This window comes from Perca fluviatilis, chromosome 17 (genome assembly GCF_010015445.1).
Source record: "Perca fluviatilis chromosome 17, GENO_Pfluv_1.0, whole genome shotgun sequence".
Lineage (NCBI taxonomy): Eukaryota > Metazoa > Chordata > Actinopteri > Perciformes > Percidae > Perca > Perca fluviatilis.
Genome location: NC_053128.1, coordinates 15,998,577 through 16,019,157, shown reverse-complemented (window position 1 = coordinate 16,019,157; position 20,581 = coordinate 15,998,577). Strand labels below are relative to the sequence as shown.

The following is a 20,581-nucleotide window of genomic DNA, read 5'->3' as shown; positions in this document are numbered from 1 at the left end:
ACTGTATGGTCACATCTGTGGAGACTTAAAAGCAAACACTGTATAAACTGTATATATATTTACAACACAAGCACAAGCATTAGAGAATCCAGGCAGAGCTCAGATGAGAAAAAGGAGAAGCGACAGAGGAGGTTGAAGAGTGAGGTGAATGAGGATGTGTGTTACGTGGAAGAGAAGTTAATCTCTCCTGGCGGTAGCGCCGGCCTCTCCCTGCCTTTCCTCGGTCTTCTCTCCTCCATAAAACTGTGAATTGTCTTCTGCTCTCTGAGAGGCAGGCAGTGGAACTCACATGCACACACTAAAACACACGTGACAGGATGTAGAAAAACCAGGGTGTTTAAACAAAACACTAGCTGTTTGATTTTTGCTTAAGAGAGGAGGTGAGCAAAATTTTAAACTACATATCCCAGAAGGCTCTTTATTTGTGTCTTTAAACACATCATTCTTGGTAAAATCTTGAGTATGTGGTTTCACTGAGAACAACAGACTTTCTGTACAGGGATTCCTTCCCTGTAAGATTTTGTTTGTGCATAAAATGTTCGCTGCCACATTGACCTGATGTGTAGTCTTTTGGGCTTGGGACATTGTTAATATTAAATGTATGTGACTGCATAGGCCGGGTTTTCATTCAAGCTCCAGTTGATTCACATCATTAAATCTGCAGGAGTTAGTCACAAATTGCATATTTAGACATGTTTTTCAAACCTTTATTTACATATTCACCAACAACAGGGGGTTTCCTCAAATTATTATTGTATTATACGGGGTACATACAGTTTTAACTTCATATAGTGTGTATGTGTGTTTATTATGTGAGGTATTTCTTGCCACATTAATCATTTTTAAGGATTTTGAGAAGTCTGAAACAGTGTGGTCTAGACCTAGTCTATCTGTAAAGTGTCTCGAGATGTTGTTATGAATTGATACTATAAATAAAATTGAATTGAATTGAATTGAAACACTGGATACAAAAGAGCTTAAGGCTGATGTATGGCTGGGGATGCTAGTTATGCAACTCATTCATGCTTGCACATGCTCACACGCAGCCATGTGCGCACACACACACACACACACACTCACACAAACAAGATTAGCCATATGTTAATGTTTTATGAATGAGGCACCTGCAGAGACACATTAGTGGCATAGGTTGACACATAAAGGGGAATATTTTGATAGCATGTTGATGAATAATCTATTGATGACATTATGGTAACAGTCACGGTGAACTGCACTTCATTAGAAGCGCAAAGAAAAGCTGAGCAATGCAAAAGGTTGCAGTCAAAATCTGAAAGATGGATTTTCCAAATTCAAATGGAACACATGAACACAACACAACTTAAAGGTTAAACAAAATCACTGTTTGTGAATTTACTGTACTGTGCAGCTGTTGTAAAGTAGCTGTCCAGGTGTAATGCATGTAATTTAAACCAGAGGACAACAATAACAGCATTATAACGATTGATCGCAAAATGCTCCTGACACTTGCAACAGTCAAAGAAGCTGATACAATACATCTCAAATGTCCCTCATTTTCATAACCATTCCATAAGTGGGGATGTACACATCCCCCTTGAAAGTGTGTATTATTTTGGATATGTTATATTGTTGTTAATGGTTGTGCAATCTACAGTGCATTTTCCTACTGGTAGTTTTATGTTTTAATCCATTAACACTAATTCTTATAATACTGCCAACCATTTTCACCATTTAACTGAATGTCTTTTTTAGATTTTGTCCCCCTCTAGTCGGTTATTGGTTTCTTTTCATTTCAGTATGGTATGGGTCTTGAAATATGCTTGACACAGGTGATCCATCAATGTGAAAATATACTTGTGATACTCTAGCTACATGGTACCACAATTGCAATCATTTTGAGGTTTTGCGAAGGGCAACAGTTCCTGTTCAGAACTGCATTACCACATCATAATATAACAGAACAAAAAGATGAAGACGCTACGATGCCCTGTTCTCACCAGAATGTACTGTATATAGTGTGTATCCTTGAGGTCTAACAAACCTGTTGATACATTTCTTTCCTCATAACACATGTGCAGAGCTGATTAAGTGTATGTGAATATTTTAAAGGGCATATATTATGAAAAGTGCTTGTGCACATACATTTTGGTATTTGGAGTCCCTCCCATCCCACACACTGTGAAATCAGACAGTCAGTTTGTTGTGGGCTGCATAGATCAGAAAACATGGGATTCACAATTGCGATTCACGTCCATATTTTGTACAGTTTATTGACACAACTTGCAAAATCACAGTTGTATTGTTTACTGTGAAAGCCAATTCTATAGTTCTTAGTTTTTTCAGCATCTGTCCTGATCTATAGTAGTTTAAAAGGCCCCAGTTAAGGAACTGTCCATGGTCCTGACTGCTCCAGACATTAGACAGTGCTGAACAGACGGCTGATGTTGCAGCAGCTATTAGTGGTGGGAAAGTCGTGGCTTTGACTCCATTTGCCCATTCTCCAACCCACATAAGTGCAGAAAAATCTCTGACACAGATACACACACACACAGTTGTTGGTATGCGCACACACACACACACACACACACACACACACACACAATCACACACACACACACACACACACACACACACACACACACACACACACACACACACACACACACACACACACACACACACACACACACACACACACTAACTGTAGTCATCCTATTAAACCACTCAGCACAAAGTGAAGTGGATAGCAGTGGTAGAAGTTATCTGTTTATAATTTCACAATATTTCAAATAATCTGAAACAGTAGCGTGGAGCCTTTTGTTTGAGGATCAGTTTAAACGACCAGTCTGCGCTGTCTTAAATAAAAGTTACAAAGAAATACAGAGAGAAGATTATGCTTTATCTATGGGTTGAGAGTGAGTTGAGGTCTTTGTACAGAACGTAAATGTGTCTAATATGATCTCTTCTCCAAACTTAAGTCATGAACTCCAGTTTAACTTTCACATGGAGTTGCTGTTAGAAAAAGAAAACTAAAGTATTATATAGTGTGATCAATTGCAATCAGTATGCTGCAAAAGTTTATATATTATATATAAGATTATATATTAATTCATATGAATGTCATATCTTCACTTATTACATTTGATGGACACACGGTACATCTCTGCTTGTCTGGGACTTTACTGGTGCTCCCACTGAAGACAGCAGATGTCATCAGTGTCTTTCAAACCACAGTTAAGTGGAACAAAGTGTTTCCACCGTGACATCTGATTAATGACAATCCCCCTGGGAGTTGAGGGAGAGCAGCAGCAATCCTCTGCCCACAAAAAAAAGAAATCCCATTTAAAATCAGCAGCAGCCATTGTAGAAATATCTGCACCAATTATTTCATCCTTCATCTATTCTCCATTAAAACTGCAGCATAGATCCTCTTGGGAAAATTCAGGAATTTACCAGTATGATAAAAAAAATTCTATTTCTAAATTAAGCAAATTCAAGATCCTATCCGTGTCATTTTCTGTTGGCTTTCAAGAGAAATGATTTGAATGTTGCAGTTAATGCCCATGAAAGTCTGTTTTATTCTTACCGTAAGTGGCACATTTACAATTCCAAAGCATTAACACTTCTTTAAATACATTAGAAGCCTGCATCGCTGTAAAATACAGCATGTACAAGAAAAGCCTTTACTTCTAAAAACAGCTATGAGGACAGAAGTAAATTTGATTAAACAAAACTGGGTTTGCTCTGTAATGAAGAGAGATTCATATTTAACACAATTTGGATCAGTATGAATACGTGTCAGTACATTACATCAAGTCCAATCATTTTCAATAACTTTCTACTCAACTTCTCATCATCAGGTAATCAGAACCCAATTGGAAATACCTGGAGCAAAATAACCATTTGATTTACTGACATCTCGTTGGCCAAATCAAAGTAACTTCCTGCTCTGGTTTGGACCAGAGCACACATATGATATTACGATAACCAGAAGCACTGCCTAAATCTAATATGTTCTAATTGTGTTATATGTGGTTCAGATCGGCTCCTTTCCCTTCAACAGATCACAGATCACAATATGGTTTTGGTTCGAAACAAATGAAGAATTTTTAAAATGACAGTTATGCTCCACCCAAAATGTATCTCTTGAGGATAAAAAAAAAAAAGTTTGAAGAGCAGAGGCTGTAAAAACTTCACAGTTGTAATGGATTCTCAGCAACCTTGTCAAGCTCATGAGCAGGGGCTGGTGTTGCTGCTCTGCTTTGTCAGCTGATCTAAGTCGATTCCAATCATTAGCATCTCATTGTGAGATTTGTCTGGGTTTGCTCTCAAAGGTGACTTTATAAATGAGCTGGTACAGTACAGTAAGGCCCAGTGCTAACCTGTGACCTCTTTATACTGTAAGATGATCAAAAACACTTTACTAAAATATATTTTTGAAGTAAAAGATACTCTCCAAAGATGCAAAGATGACAGGGCTAAAGCAAAAGCGTATTCGCTTTTTAAAACAGCTAGCATGTTCAAAGGTAACAAAATTACCATCTCTAAACTCAAAATTTAACATATTATGTCCTGTTTGTTTAGTCCGTACAAAAAAAGTGTAAAACAACACCTTTTTTTCAGGGAAACAGCTAGCCTGGTTGGATAGAGCCAGGCTATCAGGATAACAGATTGGGCTGTTTCTGCCTGTTGCCAGTCTTTATGCTAAGCTAAGCTAACATCTCCTGGCTGTAGCTGAATATTTAGTATGAGTGTTATGAGAGTGGTATCAATTTGCTTTATCTAACTCTTGGCAAGAAGGCGTAGATAATTAGCGCATTTCCCAAAATTATAACTATTCATTTAAAGCTTTAAAGTCTGGCCAGTTGTGGAAAAGTTACCAATAATTGTTTTTCTGAACCATATTGGAAAATGCTACTCCTGATGCAGACTGTTATTGAAATTGAAACAGAGGAGTGGCTTCTATGGATACACAGTAGATTCTGGGACTTTAGAAGCTCAGTGAGAGGCCACAGTGAGCAGAGCAGATTTAGGGCCAGCAGCTAAATTAGTTTGGGGAGATAATGATAATGATGGTGGTGATGGAAGGGAAAGTGCATGCATCTGTGTGTGTGTGTGTGTGTGTGTGTGTGTGTGTGTGTGCGCGCGCGTGTGTGCCTGTGCGTGACACAGAGATAGATGGAGAGAAAAGACAGAAGAGGAAGGAAGAAAGAAGTTGTCAGAGTAAATTAGTCATTACTGGTGTTGAGGTCTGTCCCCCTAGCCTGTCCAATCTTTCTGCACGCACATATGGATCTCAAATTTTACAACCACATGCAGATTCTCACACACACACACACACACACACACACACACACACACACACACACACACACACACACACACACACACACACACACACACACACACACACACACACACACACACACACACACGCATGACACACTTTCACTCAAACATGGAGCTGCACAGATGTCCTCGGAGTGCTGTTATTCCCCTGTTAAGTTGTTTATCCTTAAAGACAAGAGCTCATTGTTATATCTTTTATATATTCGAACCAGATTTCTCTGTTTGTGCATATTGAAGGTTTAAATTGGCACAGGAATGGGTGTGCGTCTCCCTTGGCATAGCAGTGTGTTTTCAAGATGTTATGAAGTGTTATGCAGAGCTGTGAATGTGTGATTCACTGGAAGCGGGAGGCAGTGGATAAGCAGACATCATTCCCAAGGCCCATAAAAAGAAACCTTTAAAAGGTCAGTCTTTTTTCTTTCTTTTGTGATCATAGCAGCCTTAACCGTGTCCTAAAATTTCTTTGTTTCGACCTGTCCATCCCTTCTTTCCAGTTATCTTTACATCCCTGCCAACCCCCACCACACGTACTTGTAGTGTCAACTACAAGGCCATGTCCTGTGGTGTCAGCACAGAGGACAACTGCAGCTGGCACCTCATAATGTGCCATGTCTCCATAATTAGCAGTCAAAGGCAGAAGAACAAGATCATTTTTGGCTGTGACTGTAGCTAGGTGTGGTTCAGTACACTAGGTGTTCTGTAGTCTGCAGTGATGTGATGCGGAGACAGCGTTACACAATAAGAGCAGCGAGTGAACTCACTCACCAGTCTCTGTGTCTTCCTGTCCTTGTCTGTTCTCTATCTGTGTCTCGGTTTGATTGTGTCTTCCTCCGACAGCCCTGGCTGTCTCTCTGCCTGCAAACAAAGAGATGGATGAACCTGGCTGGCCCCTCACTTTGTCTGTTTTTTTCCTCTCTTCTCCTCTTGGCTCGCGTTTATTGAGTTCCCTCGATTTGCACTGATAAATTTGATCATAAACCTCTGAGCTGCACAATCCTTTCTCGTGCAGACGCTGATATACAGATATATTGAACTCCTCTTTTGCTCGAGTATATCATAGCAATCAGGCTCAAGAGAGCGTATTGCATGTATATGTGGTGTACCACAGTGTTTACATGGTGCAGATCATCCGTGTAGAATAAAAGCAACACAGACAGCTGTGCTTTATTGAACTATAATGCATCATCGTCAGATTGTGTTTTTTTTAACAGTTTATGGGACATATTTAGAAGGCAATTAGATTCAATTCTCTTTTGGAGACTATAAATCAGCATGTTTTTATTTTGGGGGCTATATTTTTAGATCAATTAGACACGTAGAAATCAAACCCTCCTGGTCTTGAATCCACCTTTTTATCCTGCTTGACATACCAGAAAAATAAAAGCGGTGATGGAGTCCTGTTGCTTTTTGTTTAAAGACAAAGCTGAATAGAGAAAAAGCCTGCCTGCTATTATAAATGACTTATATAGTCGGGATGCTGAGAATGCCAATCAACAGTATGAGCTCAGTGCACTAGCATGAAGTGGTATTATGTGCCAGGATATGACCAGTTGAATGCTCAGAGCCGTGATAGGAGGAGAGCATTGCCCTAGTTTCAGTCTGGTGTAATTATGTAATGCTTGAGTACCTGCAGCACCAGCGGCATGACAACTTCTCAATGTGAATCTGGGCAACGGAGAGCGCAGACAGCAACTGCACACCGCCACCCAATCCTTTTTACGTGGTATGCAACTTAATCTCATCTTGAGCTCGCTAGCTCTTTACTGACATTATGCACTCATTTGCTTATTTAGCATTCAATGGACACATTCAGCACTCTCTTATTCCATCCTTTCATCTCCTCTGTTTCTTTTTCCCGCATATTTCTCCATCAAACCTGTTTCCCCACTTCCTATTCCTCTCTCCGACCATCCCTCAATCCCAGCATCCTTCCTCTAACTGTCCATCCGTCTCTCTCCTCGTCTCTTTCTTCCTGTGTCCCCCCCATTTTTTTTCAGCTCTCCCGCTCCATTCCTAATGCCACATACCAAATGGAGGGTGACAGTATGCAGCTGTGGGTTTTTGTCCTCCAGACAGCATCTTAGAGGAAAGCTTAGCCCCCCCCCCCCCACACACACACACACACACACACAGGCGTACAGACGGACGGAGGGGTCGGCACCAACCTAAGTCTTTCATCTGTCGCTTGTATTATAGTTGTTAAGATGGAGTTGCGCTGTGTGGCGTGCAGACATAAAAGTCTTTGCAATGAAGGAAGATGACGTATCATAATGTAACAACACATTAAAGTCTCTTTTGTTTCTCTTGTTTCTTCTTCAGAGAGCAAAGCTCCATGCTGCCTTGCAGGAGAAAAATCATCTGAACCTTGAGCTGATCAACCACCACCTGAAGACGTCCAAGTATGACCAGGTATGGCACTCACACATGGCAGCGTACAAGCAAGGACTCACACGTAATGATGATCAGTGGTCAACCAGGCCATAATCAATGGTGAAATCTATTGTATATTTCACTTCAAGTGATATAGGGGATATGTAGCACATGCACACATGTCTTATAAATGGCTGTTACATCAGTCATATGTTGGAATCTGTAATCCATCTCTGCAGATCAATACACCTGCATCATGTTATCGTGTGTTACCTCTTCATGTTCTTTTATTGCCTCTTCACACAGGATGTATACATGTGCTATTAATGACATGTCTTCCATCTTATACACACACACACACACACATTTCCTCTCTTGCTACGTTTTCTCTCCCATTATTATTATTTCTCAGATTATTTTTATTTCCACCTTTAATAGACAGGACAGCTAGGTGAGAGAGAGGGGGGAAGACATGCAGGAAATCGTCACAGGTCGGACTCGAACCCTGGACCTCTGCGTCAAGGCATAAACCTCTATGTATATGTGCGCCTGCTCTACCAACTGAGCCAACCCGGCCACCCATTATTGTGTCTTTACTGGCACAGTCAGCCAGAGTCTCCCACTTCACACATGCATATACATAAACAGGCACACATACCCAGACGGAGACAGTCTGTGATGGTAGGCGATTAGCTATTCTGGCGCTAATATGTGACTTTCACAGAGGGGGCAGATTTGACACGTGTCCAGGGACTCGGCTCGGAGCTTTTGCTTCACCGTGCAATCTGTGCACCGACACGTTGGGCACAGAGATGAAACGGAAGTGGGGCAAAAGTGTGTCCAGTCCCTCCAGATGATACAGTATCAATGAGTGTGACTGGCTTGTAAGGGCAATCCTGGGCAAAGACATAGGCAGCATGTGGTGGACAGTGCATAGAGAGAAAATGAAGGGATGAAAGAGGGAAAAGAGACAGAATATGAGAGTGAAAAAGGAAGAAAAGAGAATTTGTCAGAAGTCAACTATTAACAATAAACTGTGGATATCTGACAAAAGGAAATATATATACTCATAATCACAGTATTTATCGTAGGGCTCGGATTGGACTCAATGTTCATGTTATTGTGTCCACCCCTGTACAGATTCGCCAATGGTGCGCCACGGTGTTGTGTGTTAACTTTGACAATGATTTCAATTTTTGAAGAAATACTTAAATATTACTGATTAAATAGGACAGCGAAGGACAGAATATTTATCTAATTTAGATTAGAATATTTATTTAAGGGAGACACTGAAATGCTAAAACATGGTTTTAGTACCAGACCACTGTTTTAATGTTCTGCTCCAGTCATGAATTACGCAATATAAATGAACTCCTTTCCTTTGCAACAGTCTAGTTCTATACACTTTGAGCAAGCTTATCTATTGTACACTCATCACTTTTGCTAGTTAATGAGATGATTGGTGTTTGGCTGAGGGATGGTTGTGCTCGATCCTATGAGGCCACCTTTAGAGGAACCAGCTTAGCTCAAGGCCTCTGACTGATGGAGAAACGAAAGGCAAAACGCTCAAGTCAGCGGCTCTGTCTCACCAAGGCTAAATTGAAATGTGCTGATTAATTTCTCTTCAGACTGTGAACTCCCAATCAACCCTCCAGCAAAAAAAAGAGAAAAGAACAGCCTCTATTCATAAATGCAGAAAGTAGGTCTACTGGCGGAACAAACCTCATAACAGTTGCATGCCTTTTTCCCTCTTAAACAAAAAACTGAATAGTGGGTACATTTTGAAGCTCTTTAAAGTGACTAAATGTAACTTTCAGTTTGTGTTGATTGTAGCGGCCGCTTTGGACAAAAGCGGTATCGTTTTTACCACACCTGCTGTCATAAAGGTCTTTTCTTTACAGTGCTGTATTACCCACTGTAGATTACCAAGTTAGTGTTTTTCTCAGACAGAAAATCATTCATTTACAATAAGAGAATACGTTACAGATGCATCGTTGCATTTTGAAGTGTTGCATACGGTAACTTAGCCTACTTTGGATGTATTGTGATTCATGAGCTAAACCTTGTAACGTTATCACTGTCTCTGTGTCACGAGCCAAAGCATTAAGAGTTTGTTGTAGCAACGAACGTAATAATAATATAGCACATTTCATGAAACCCACGGACGCTTAACACAAGCACAGGGGGACAAGGGAAAAGAAAATAGTAGGCCAACACAAACACGGATTGAAAATAAATAAAACCGGGCGCTAAATGGAAGCAGGACATAATTTATTGTAGGCTACTGACGTACAACCACATCGCGCGTTGTAAAGTTATTTTATGAATGAAATAGACATATTACATACCTGAGGGCCAATCCGGGAGGGGTTTTCAATCATTTACAATCCCATAACTGTCTCATCTGTTGAAAGCCAGACCGAGATTGACTCGGGTTTTCCGCCGAAATCTGTGACCCGTCAGAATGTGTTACTGTAGAGCTGGTCTACCTGCTGTAAATCATTTTGTGACTAAGCTGGCAAAATCGGACCCGGGCAAAGGCATTAATAAAAACTATATAAAAATAGCGTTCTTGTCACTGTTAGTCTCGTTTGCAGTTACAGGTCATTTATGATCATCAGATAAAAAAAAATACACAGTTTCAGTAACATTTCAAAGTTACATGTGGTAAATTTAAGTAAAAAAAAACAGGGAGGAAATTAAGGCATTTTCCTCATTTTCTATTTGCCTGTGTCTCCACTTTTTTTATGACCGTTTACATCCATGTTGCTAATAATCCTCTTAACCTCCTCTTGCTCTTTTTCTTTTATCTTGTCTCTCCCTCCCTTGCATCTGTTCACGTACTGTAGGTGCGATCAGACTATGACCAGCTGAGACAGAGCTTTGCTGTAGTGAGCCAGGAGAGAGACGTGGCCCAACAGCAGAGGAGCCAACTCCAAGGCAAAGTGGAAGACCTGGAACAGGTTCTAAAGGTGAGACGCTGCTGCATTTATGTTTGCCTTCATCCCATATACCCCGAAATACAAATATCGCTTAAGTCTTCTTTTAAAAACTCCAGCTCTTCATCTTTCTATTCACCCCTCTATTTCAGGGGTCTTCAATGTTTTTTTAAGCCAAGGACCCCTTAACTGAAAGAGAGACAGAGCAGGGACCCCCTACTACATATAGTGTATAAAATGAAGTTGTGTATTAAACTGAGCCTACAATAACGTGTAGGGTGGCCTAAAGCCTTTATACATACCTTTTTTGCTTAAAATACTAAGGTATTAAAATAGCCTTCAAATTGTTGGCATGATTTTATAAATCATGTTTTAATGTTAAAATATATATGTGGCACAGTAAATCCTATAAATCCTTGAATCTGTGGCTGGCCTTAGTGACTACTTTACCTATAAGCCAGTAAGCAGTGGGGATTTATATTTGCTAATAATATGTTGGATTCATGTTAAGACTTTTCAAAAATTAACAATAATTTGGAGGCCCCCCTATAATTGACTCTGAGGACCCCCAAGGGGTCCCAAACCCCCTGTTGAAGATCCCTGCTCTATTTCAGTGTCTCCTCCCTCCACCAGTATTCTTCTGTGCGTTTGTAATTTTATCCCTGCATTTTATATTCTTTACAAGTGACATGGTAGTATATATTTCCTATTTTCATTTTAAGTTTGATGAAGTTTTCATGTACATACAGTATCCTTTAACTTCTTCACATTTTGTCAAATCCTGTCCCTGATTTCTCACTAAATGACAACTCTGAATCCTGAGTCATCTTTACTGTAGTGCTGTGGTAGTTTTAGTTACAAACTCCATCTCCAAATACCTGTCAGTAAGAGTTTAACCTGAAGAAACTCTTGGATTACTTGATCTAAGGATTCCAATTTGCCATTTTTCATATATCCCCCAAGGAACAAGTTTCCTTTCTCGCCCCACATTTAATGATCTGCTGTTATGGATTCAATTATATAGATCAATCTAAATTTAGTTCAAGGATTGATTGTATACATCTGGAATAGTTTCTACCTCGTCTCTTCTGTTCTCTGGTGGAGAAGACCACTGAGCAATGTGTCTCACCCTAAATGTCTTACTGCTGAGTAGGCAAAGCGAAATAATTAGGAGACCCAAGCCTAAACCCTTTATCTTACTTTATCACCACTGGTTTTATTTGTCCACTTTTCACTGACATACTGTATATCTCACTACGTTTCTCCAGCATTCCCACCTGCACTCTTTCATCCCTCACTTCACTGGTTCTGTTCAGCTCACACCATTCATCAGATTTTGAGAGTTTTTTCTTCTGGATACATCCCCATCTCCCATGTTTGTTTTCTAAGAAAACTTTAGAAGGAAAAGTGATGCACCTCATGAGGTGAAGTGTCATCTGATTCACGGAGAGGCTCTTTTTTCATCGTGTTATGTTCTGCCAATAGTAATCAGACACAGTCTCACTGCGCCGTGAGAAGCACTCTCATTACAAATCCTCGCCTCCCTGCATCTCCTATCGATTGTCTGTTTGTCAGGATATTTGAGAGAGAAATGTGCCCATCTGAGGAAAACTGACCTGCTCTCTAATACAGCAAAGCAAGGTTTGTCACTTTCTCATTGTGTATTGATTATAAAGACAAAGAGACTATTTAGAGAAAATTACACAGGGTGATGTGGGTGGAGAAAGCAGAGATGGAGGAGACACAACATTTAAAAAAAAAAAATGGAAAAAGACAGACTTGATTTAAAAAACAAAAAAGGGTTATTCAGTCAAAAATAATGAGTCGCAGCACTGTCAATCTAGGTTTTAATCTGGTAACGAAATACTTATTGACGTAAATATTCTATGGGGGAATTACCACTTGAGTCAGCATGAGCACATCTTATTCTGGGCATTTCTATCATACAAAAAGTGTTAAGGGAAAGACAAATGCATAGTGGCTCTTCGATGATAAAATTGTCACTGAAGAGAACAATCTGTATAATTAAGCAGTGCTAGTAGTGGCTAGTGTAGCCTCGAGCTGCTAGCCACGAGCAGAGATGAGGAGTGAGCTACAGAGGTCTGGTAAAATCACTTTTTTCCTACTCCACAGCCCCAGATTACTTTCATTTCACAAAGCTGTAGTCTTCACTGAGGTTGCCTTAAGCGACATCACTTAAGACAATTCAAGATCAGACTTTGTGCAGCTCCTTCTGGAGCCACGAAAGGCTTAATACAACGTATGTTTCACATATACAGCAGTACTCCCCAAGGCCTGTAAATATACTTTAATTTATAAAATGGGTGAAGTTCCCCTTTAAGTCTGATAAGTCCAAATTCTTAGGTTTCAGGTCAAGATCTTTGTCTTGGTTGTGTTACACCCTAATGGCATTTTTTCAACACATTGTGCATCTCCTCTTGCATTGAGCCTTTAGTAGTCTAAGGGCTGGAGCTGCAGGCTTGTGTAAGACAGGTTGTTGGTTTAAAACCAGTCCGTTTCTGTTGTAACATGACATCACAGGGGGTTTGCTGAAAATGTAGGCGAGTGCATCAAGCCCTCCCTGAATATCCAAGAGTAAAAAAAAAAAAAAATAGTATTAGTTTTCACTAAGATTCCAGTGACAGCTGCTCAGCCAGCCCAGTCCTCCACAGCTTAGAACTTCTCCCTGATTATGCAAAGCAGTGGCTGCCTGCTCAGGACACCTCCAAGCCACCCCGGGAGGTAAAGAGGCTTTTCTTTTCTTTTTTTCTAGGGAGAGAGAACACAGAGAGAGAAAACTGATGGATCTTTTAAAGCTGTCTTTTCTTCTTAAGCCCACAGAAACATCTTATGGCCTTAACTCTGTTTCTGCTAGATGTGGCAGCTGGTCGTGACTCCACGGATAGATGCTGTATAGTCATGACTCGGCTAATTTGGGAAAGGGTAGATTTAGGATCAGCGTGGGTGACCATGCGTAACAGCTTTGTCTGAGTCAGTTCGGAGTGTACACTGGGTTGCATCTGATAGACATACATTACAAACGATATGAAAAACTCACACTGAATGACACGCTTTACTTTACTTCCACAGTGAACTCAACGCTTGAGTGCTTTAGATTTCAAAATCTGACTTTAAAGGAATAGTTTGACATTTTGGGAAAACAAAAAGGTTTATTTGCTTTCTTGCCGAAAGGAGATACTGTCAAAAATCATCTCGAAATAACATCCTTCAACGTGTCCACATCCCCTCCCTCTCTCCGTTACTCTCCCAGCGTATGCACCAGGCTGTAGAGCTGAAGCAGCAGCTGCAGATAGAGCATGAACGAGCCTTGGTGGCCCTTCACACCAAGCAGAAGGAGATCAACCAACTGCAAAAGGTATGGCCATATGGATAAAGGCAAAAAATAGAAAATTGGTCATTGAAAGCTTATTTGTTTTTATGCTTTTGACGTAACCCTCCTTTGTCATTGATTTTGTGATAAGAGCGGAGATGAACCGAAGCTCCTTGTTCAGTAATTGATGTGTCAGTCCCATTGTGCTGAATCTCTGTTGTTGAATCACTGCTACTCTATCAGAAAATATGAAGACCTCCGAAAGCTGTCGTAACATTTTTGTTAGAAATGCAGTTCCAGCACCTTTCGTATTGTTTGATAGTGTGATGTAGAGCTCTCTGCTAAAAATGTTGCCTTTCTAGTTGTTGATAAATGTATACACCGTGTCAACATCTTCTTTTTCTAGATGTTGTATTCTGTCTGGTGCCTTTTTAAGATTGGCATATATTCTTACTCTGCTTAGAAAGTCATTAAATAAAACTGCAAATATCACAAGGGACACATGGAAAGTGTTTTTGATACATCTAATTCTAAGATGTTAAATTATCTGCATTACTGTTGACTTAGTCTGGCCCAAATTTGTTGCTCTCAAATAATGCAAGTACATTTCAAGTTAGGAGTTTGTGAATTCTGACCTCGTAGTCTCTTAAATACACTCGATCACCCTGATGTTCAACATCTGAGCCAACATTTATGTGTTAAATGAATAACTATTTAGTTTTAAACATTTTTATTTTACTGTTGCAGCCCTATTTACTGTGATTTTTTTACACACTGTGCAAAGATAAAACAAAAAACATTTCCAAAATGTTCTTATTTAAATGACTGATATGTAAATATTCTCAAAATACCCATAGGATTAGACCACTCAGGCTTTGATATGGTCGTAAACGAGCTGAATAGTGACTGCTTCCTCAGAAATCGGTGAGGTTTTTCAGTCGGTTGTCTCCGTGTACCTGCTTATTGTCCTGTATTTGCATTGGTGTCCGTTCAAAGAGAAACAATCAGTCAAACACAAATATACACACACAAAATACAAATATATCCAAGCAGAGGTTAAGTGTTTTGTTGTGCAATTACACAAAGAGGTGTTTACTGTTGAAAACTGTGCTTTTAGTTTTGCTACCAGCCTCTACTTGGACACTAACAAACCCCAAAATAAATCTCTTACTGCCCATCGGGAGTAGGCATCTCTTCTCGTACCAGTTCTGTGATCAACCAGGCAGCCTTTGCCAGGGATCTGGGTGGACAGTATGTCAGCCGTGTGCTGTCTATTGTACCTCATGGACTGTGATCACAGTGTCAGCTGCCACTGTGTGTTTGTGTGTTCTCTGCAAGCTCGTGTTCAAGCTGACCAAGAGCATGAGGAAGCAGTACACCTGTTAGAAGTCCAGTAAGATCAACAAACACAGATCTACCTCAGTGTTACCTTTCTGAATTATTGCTTAGCTCTTTTTTAAGCTGATAAAATAAAACTAAATAACCACAGGTTGTTTCACGTAGTATTAGACAGATGTGGAATTAAGGGGTACTACAATATCAACTCTCTAAAACAATGCATATCAAATCAATGTAGCTAAAAATTCAAATTCAAAATGAACAACACAAGCACTTTTAGGGAAAAGTAGTCTACCAAATGTCAGCTTACACACAGTAACATATTTATTAATCAAAATAAATGTACTTAAATTACTCTGGCTGGTTCATTAAGCCCTGCCCCCTTTAATTTGCGTTGCTAAGCCTGTCAAGCTTTCTGTTATATTACAACAATAATAAAGGAAGATATACCACTCCAAATATTCTGTCACTTTGAAACGTGTCCTTCGATTTCAGATAGAGCTGGGCAAAAGCAGGCTTCACATTTCTAGCCAGCAACCGTCAATTTTGCTGTCTTTGACAAATGACAACTTTTGCTGGCAGATTTCGTTCAGTCCATGTAGATGACATATTAATTTAAAAAACAGCATTTATCTATAAAGCTACTTAGTCCCAAATATTATACTCCCAAACAGTATAGTAAGTATGAAATGGAAAAATGTAAGATTAGACTGTTATTTCATCAAATATAACCCTGTTTGGAAGCTTAGTTTACCTACTTAAATAAGAGTAATGGCTTTTAGGATGAGATGAGGATTAACCAATGTGTGTATGTCAGGTAGCAAGTTTGGCTGGGTTTGCTGGAGGGTATACTTACCCCATATCCAGTAACATTAACCTAAACTCTGAGAGCATCCAGGACCAGTTTCAGCACAGTGGGGACATAAACAGTGGAGGAGCTAGTTGTGAATGAGGCTTTTGTTTTTTATCGCTAAACTAAGATTTGCTGTTCAGGGGAGGAATTTACTGAGTGGTCAATTATGTAAAGCCACTAAACTCCATGTGCTGATAAGAAGGAAAAAGGTATGAACAGGTGCAGCAACAACAACATATTAAAGAGATGCCAACCAAGGACAGACTGCACACGTCTACACAGCCCAAATAAGTGAGTCGACAATGAATGTATAGTGCAGGGGTGTCAAACATGCGGCCCGTGGGCTAGAACCGGCCGTCAAAATGTCCAATCAGGCCCAGTGGATGACTTTGCAAAGTGTGAAAATTGCAGGGAAGTAATTCATTCTAATTCCAAATTTACGACTTTAATCTCAGAGAATATTCAAGTTCTTTTTCTGTGAATTTATGTCTTTAATCTTAGAAATTCTGAGTTTTTTTCTCAGAATATTACCCCTCTCTCCCAGGTCCGTAACATAATTTTTTTTTCCTACAATGGTCTTAGAACGCTGTCGTTGCAGAAGCAACTTGCGTTTGCCAACATCAAGCTGAAACTCCGTGGCAGATAAAGTTTCGGATTTTTCTGGAGTGGTTTACTGGTCTGGCCCACTTGAGATCAAATTAGGGCTATGTGGTCCATGAAATAAAATTAGTTTGACACCCCTGGTATAGTGGCTTTTATGTTAAGCAAGATGAGGCAAACCAGGCCTAGGTTTAACCTGAACATGTGCAGAACCTATTGGGAAGAGTTCCACAAGCAATTTGATTTGTTTTGAATGTGAATGAGACACATACTGTAGGAACATTGTCAGGGTGCCGGCCGATGCCCTCCGCCCTGCAAAGGGCGGTGTGGCATACGTTATGGCTTGAAAATTAGAATTTCACAGACGGTACACTGGCCTCTTCCTGCCCAGAGGTAGTTGAGAACAAACACTGTAAAACTGTGTAGGTTTTTCAATACTCCACACCACTTTGTGACTCATACATCAGAGAATTAAAACAAACAGTAGCTCAGCTTCTGTGTGTGCAGGTAGATTTCCTACCGTCCCCTCTGTACTGTTGTTATAAAATATTACTCCAAACTTTCACAATAGTTGCAGACTTCCATTAATCCTGCAAACCAGGGTGACCTTGAATACTACATTTCCCTATGATCAAATCACTGACCTGCCGTGTTTCATCACAGTCTTTAAGATGCTTGTCACTGGCTCATCTACTCTAAATTATTTTCTCATTTCACTCCAAATCCTTTTGTCACGACAACAGGGTGCAGACTCCGTGAGTGTAGTTCAACTGAGGTCATGGTATTATCCATCTGAAGCACTTTAATACGATTTTACTGAGTTTGGCTCAGACAAACATTAAGAGTTTGGTCAGAGGATTGTAAACGCCACCGTCAAGGAGTTACTTCTCTTCTTGCAAATCCATTGAATAAATGTACAGTTTCTTTCACAGGCGTGTTTCTCGACACTAATGGGCAAACACACACTTCAACAGGAAGAAAAACATAGCCCGACTAGCCTGACAAGCCAGACCGACATCAAGATGTTGGGTCTGGGAACTCACCATTGACGGAGCTCAATCCGAGGGGCGGGATAAACGGTTGTCTTTCAAATTCCCTCTGCACGCAATAAGATAGCGCTACAACCAGGCAGAGCAACGAAGAAGGTAGCAAAGCTAGTTGATAGATTAAACTTTTGCCGTGTCCGGTCGGCAAAACTCCGAACACATCTTCCTTTTTTAAGAATGATTTCTGTGCCGTTCTTTGTTCTTTTCTCAAAGAAAAGCTTAACTCCAAGTCTTCCAGAAGACCACTGTTCCCAGCAGCAGCCATAAGCCCGCCCACCAACTCTATACACGATGTGATTTGCCTGACTTGAATCCGGTTTTTCCAGCTCGCAAGCCTAGACCCCCCTGGGTGCAAATAAAATTTGCTGCCGCTAGGGTGCGTCTAGATATCTAGGCTATAGCCCGATAGTCTGTAGGCTCAAACAAGCAAACAAAGCTCTTTATTCTGTGAAACCACAGTCCTCAATCACTTTGTGCTCAGAAGTTTCAGTTTGACAAACATAAATAATTAGTTTTTCTTTGTAGTTCATTTTACTTTTATTTCATATTGCTTATCGTTGCTGTCGGGTAAAAACCTATCATTAAAACTGTTGTTTTTAAGGAAATGAAAAAAGACTAATTTGAAAACATTTTATTGAGATATTTACCTCAGATGAAATTGCCTTGTCATATATCTGTAAAACCCACAAACAGATATAAAGGGTGACCAGTAGCATTGATCTATGAAAAAACATTAAAGTGACGAAATATGGAGAGACAAGGTTTTTGCCCAACAGTGACATTTTGTATATTTATCTGCACTGATAAATATATATTTAGCATTCCTCTTTTCCTAATTTGCATCGATCGCAATGGCATTTAGTGGTGTTTGGTTCCATCTCAAGTATGTTTTTTCTTTTAATTTTTCTTCTTTCTTTACTTTTTTTCTGTCTCCCTCCTTTGTTGTCTAAACAGAACAATATGGACAGAATGTTTCAGGTATTTATTTTTATCCCTGATTAGTTTCATGTGTGAATATTCAGCAAATCACTAAAGCTTTCAAAGCCTTTGGTGGATATTTTGTGCAAATTGAGAATCCATATGTGCGCTGAATGAGGTTGAGTACTATTATACTCACTGTACACCCCATCCATATTTTTCTCTGATATGATATCTATGATAATGTTTTTAATGTCTATACTGGAAGTGTTATAATCTTCTTAACTCTTTGCAGTACTCAGGCGTCGTTATCAGAGTTAAACAGTTATGTATCAGGGGCTGCAGCAGTGCAGATGACTCTACACTTCCCTATGCTTTGATTAGACTGCAGTGGTTTCAAACAACATGCTGCTATATGCTGAAAAATGGCTCTTTAGGGATCTGTTTCTAATTGGCTCTGTGTTTGATCAGCATTAATAGATGTAAAGTTGGCTCTTCTTCAGAGAATTCATATCTGAACATGACATGTGATAAAGTATGCTTTGTGTGTGTATTTTCCCTCATGTTTCACTCTTTACCTCCTGCTCTCTCTCTCTCTCTGTTTCTCTGTCTCTCTGTTTCTCTCTCTCTTCTCGGCCATAACCACCTCTCTCTGCTCTTTTCGTTGCCTATCACAGGTCAAGGTTCGTGACCTGGAGCAGAAATGCAGGTCACGGAGTGAGCACTACCACCAGCTGTCCAACGAGCTGCTGAATTTCCATTTGCAATCAGATACTGTGGACATCCTAAAAATTAATCCCGCTTCCACATCCCAGATCCTTCTCTCACCAGAGAAGAAACTCTCACAAGTCATCGTTGAATTTAAACCCCAGAAACAGACAGGTGGGTCAGTGGTCTCAGCTCAAAGCCAAACTTCACACATATTTCATTTTTTCACATTTTCTGCAATTCATTATCTTGATTATTGTTATTATTATAAGTAGTAATTGTGGCAGTAATGCTTATGGTCATGGTTTATAATGGTTTAATTGCGTTTTAGGTAGGCTCCAGGTTTTGACAAGGAAGAAAAAGGCGTTTAATGAGAAAAGACAGTGGCTGTTTTTTTCGAAACACCTACTATAGCAGTATGTACTGATTTGGCCAAAGTGTAGCGTGCAGTATGCAGTATGCAAACAAAAGCAATTGTGCCAAAATACCAACACCAAAAATACCCAGATGTTACACAAATTCTTTAAAAATCTCCAGTATGCGCCGGACCAGTCTACCTTGCCTACTGTGTCCCACAATGCAAAGCGCCGGAACAGTCACAACAACTTATTTACTTTCACTTTCTAACACCGGAAACCGGCTAAGCCTAGCCTAGCATACTGCAAAATAAATCAATTAAACAGTTTCATACGTCATACTACCAACGAACACAGTATGCAGTAGTAGTTTGTCGTTGTACGCAGTAGGTGGTTTCAAATACAAGCAATATGTTGTTGTCTGTTTCTGCTGCAATGATTTTGATACTTTCTTTTTTGAAACTGTCCATCAGGAGTCCGACAATGTTATAGAAGTGCAATGCTAAAATCGGTGGAGTACTTTTAATAATAAGAACATTTTACAAAGACTATCAAGGGTTAAGTGGTTCACTAACAGTGAGGTCTACCCATTCTTAAAAAAATAATAAAAATGAATGCACTCTAGACCATGTAGATAAAAGCATCCACCAAATTACATGTGATCAAAAGGCTTATGATCAGAACGAAATGAGAGTCCGAGGGATCTAATCGACCAGACGGCTCACACAACAGCTGGATCAGCTCACTCCTGACCAGAGGTGGACACCATTAGTGCAGATACTGCTTATTCATGA

General features: G+C 39.9%; 1 protein-coding gene across 14 annotated transcripts in view; it reads left to right on the top strand.

Annotated features, from left to right (window-relative positions):
- The window catches only part of si:ch73-287m6.1 (RIMS-binding protein 2), a 68,448-nt gene that overhangs the window by 28,798 nt on the left and 19,069 nt on the right, over nt 1-20,581 (top strand). For 10 of the 14 annotated variants that reach the window (XM_039779967.1, XM_039779971.1, XM_039779965.1 and 7 more), the window contains 5 exons: nt 7,648-7,737; nt 10,548-10,670; nt 13,909-14,013; nt 18,760-18,783; nt 19,401-19,605. In XM_039779967.1, coding sequence (XP_039635901.1) covers nt 7,648-7,737; nt 10,548-10,670; nt 13,909-14,013; nt 18,760-18,783; nt 19,401-19,605 — 547 coding nt within the window. Of the gene's footprint in view, nt 1-7,027; nt 7,052-7,647; nt 7,738-10,547; nt 10,671-13,908; nt 14,014-18,759; nt 18,784-19,400; nt 19,606-20,581 lie in introns of those variants that run through there. The other 4 variants (XM_039779964.1, XM_039779976.1, XM_039779974.1 and 1 more) reach the window with 2 other exon arrangements.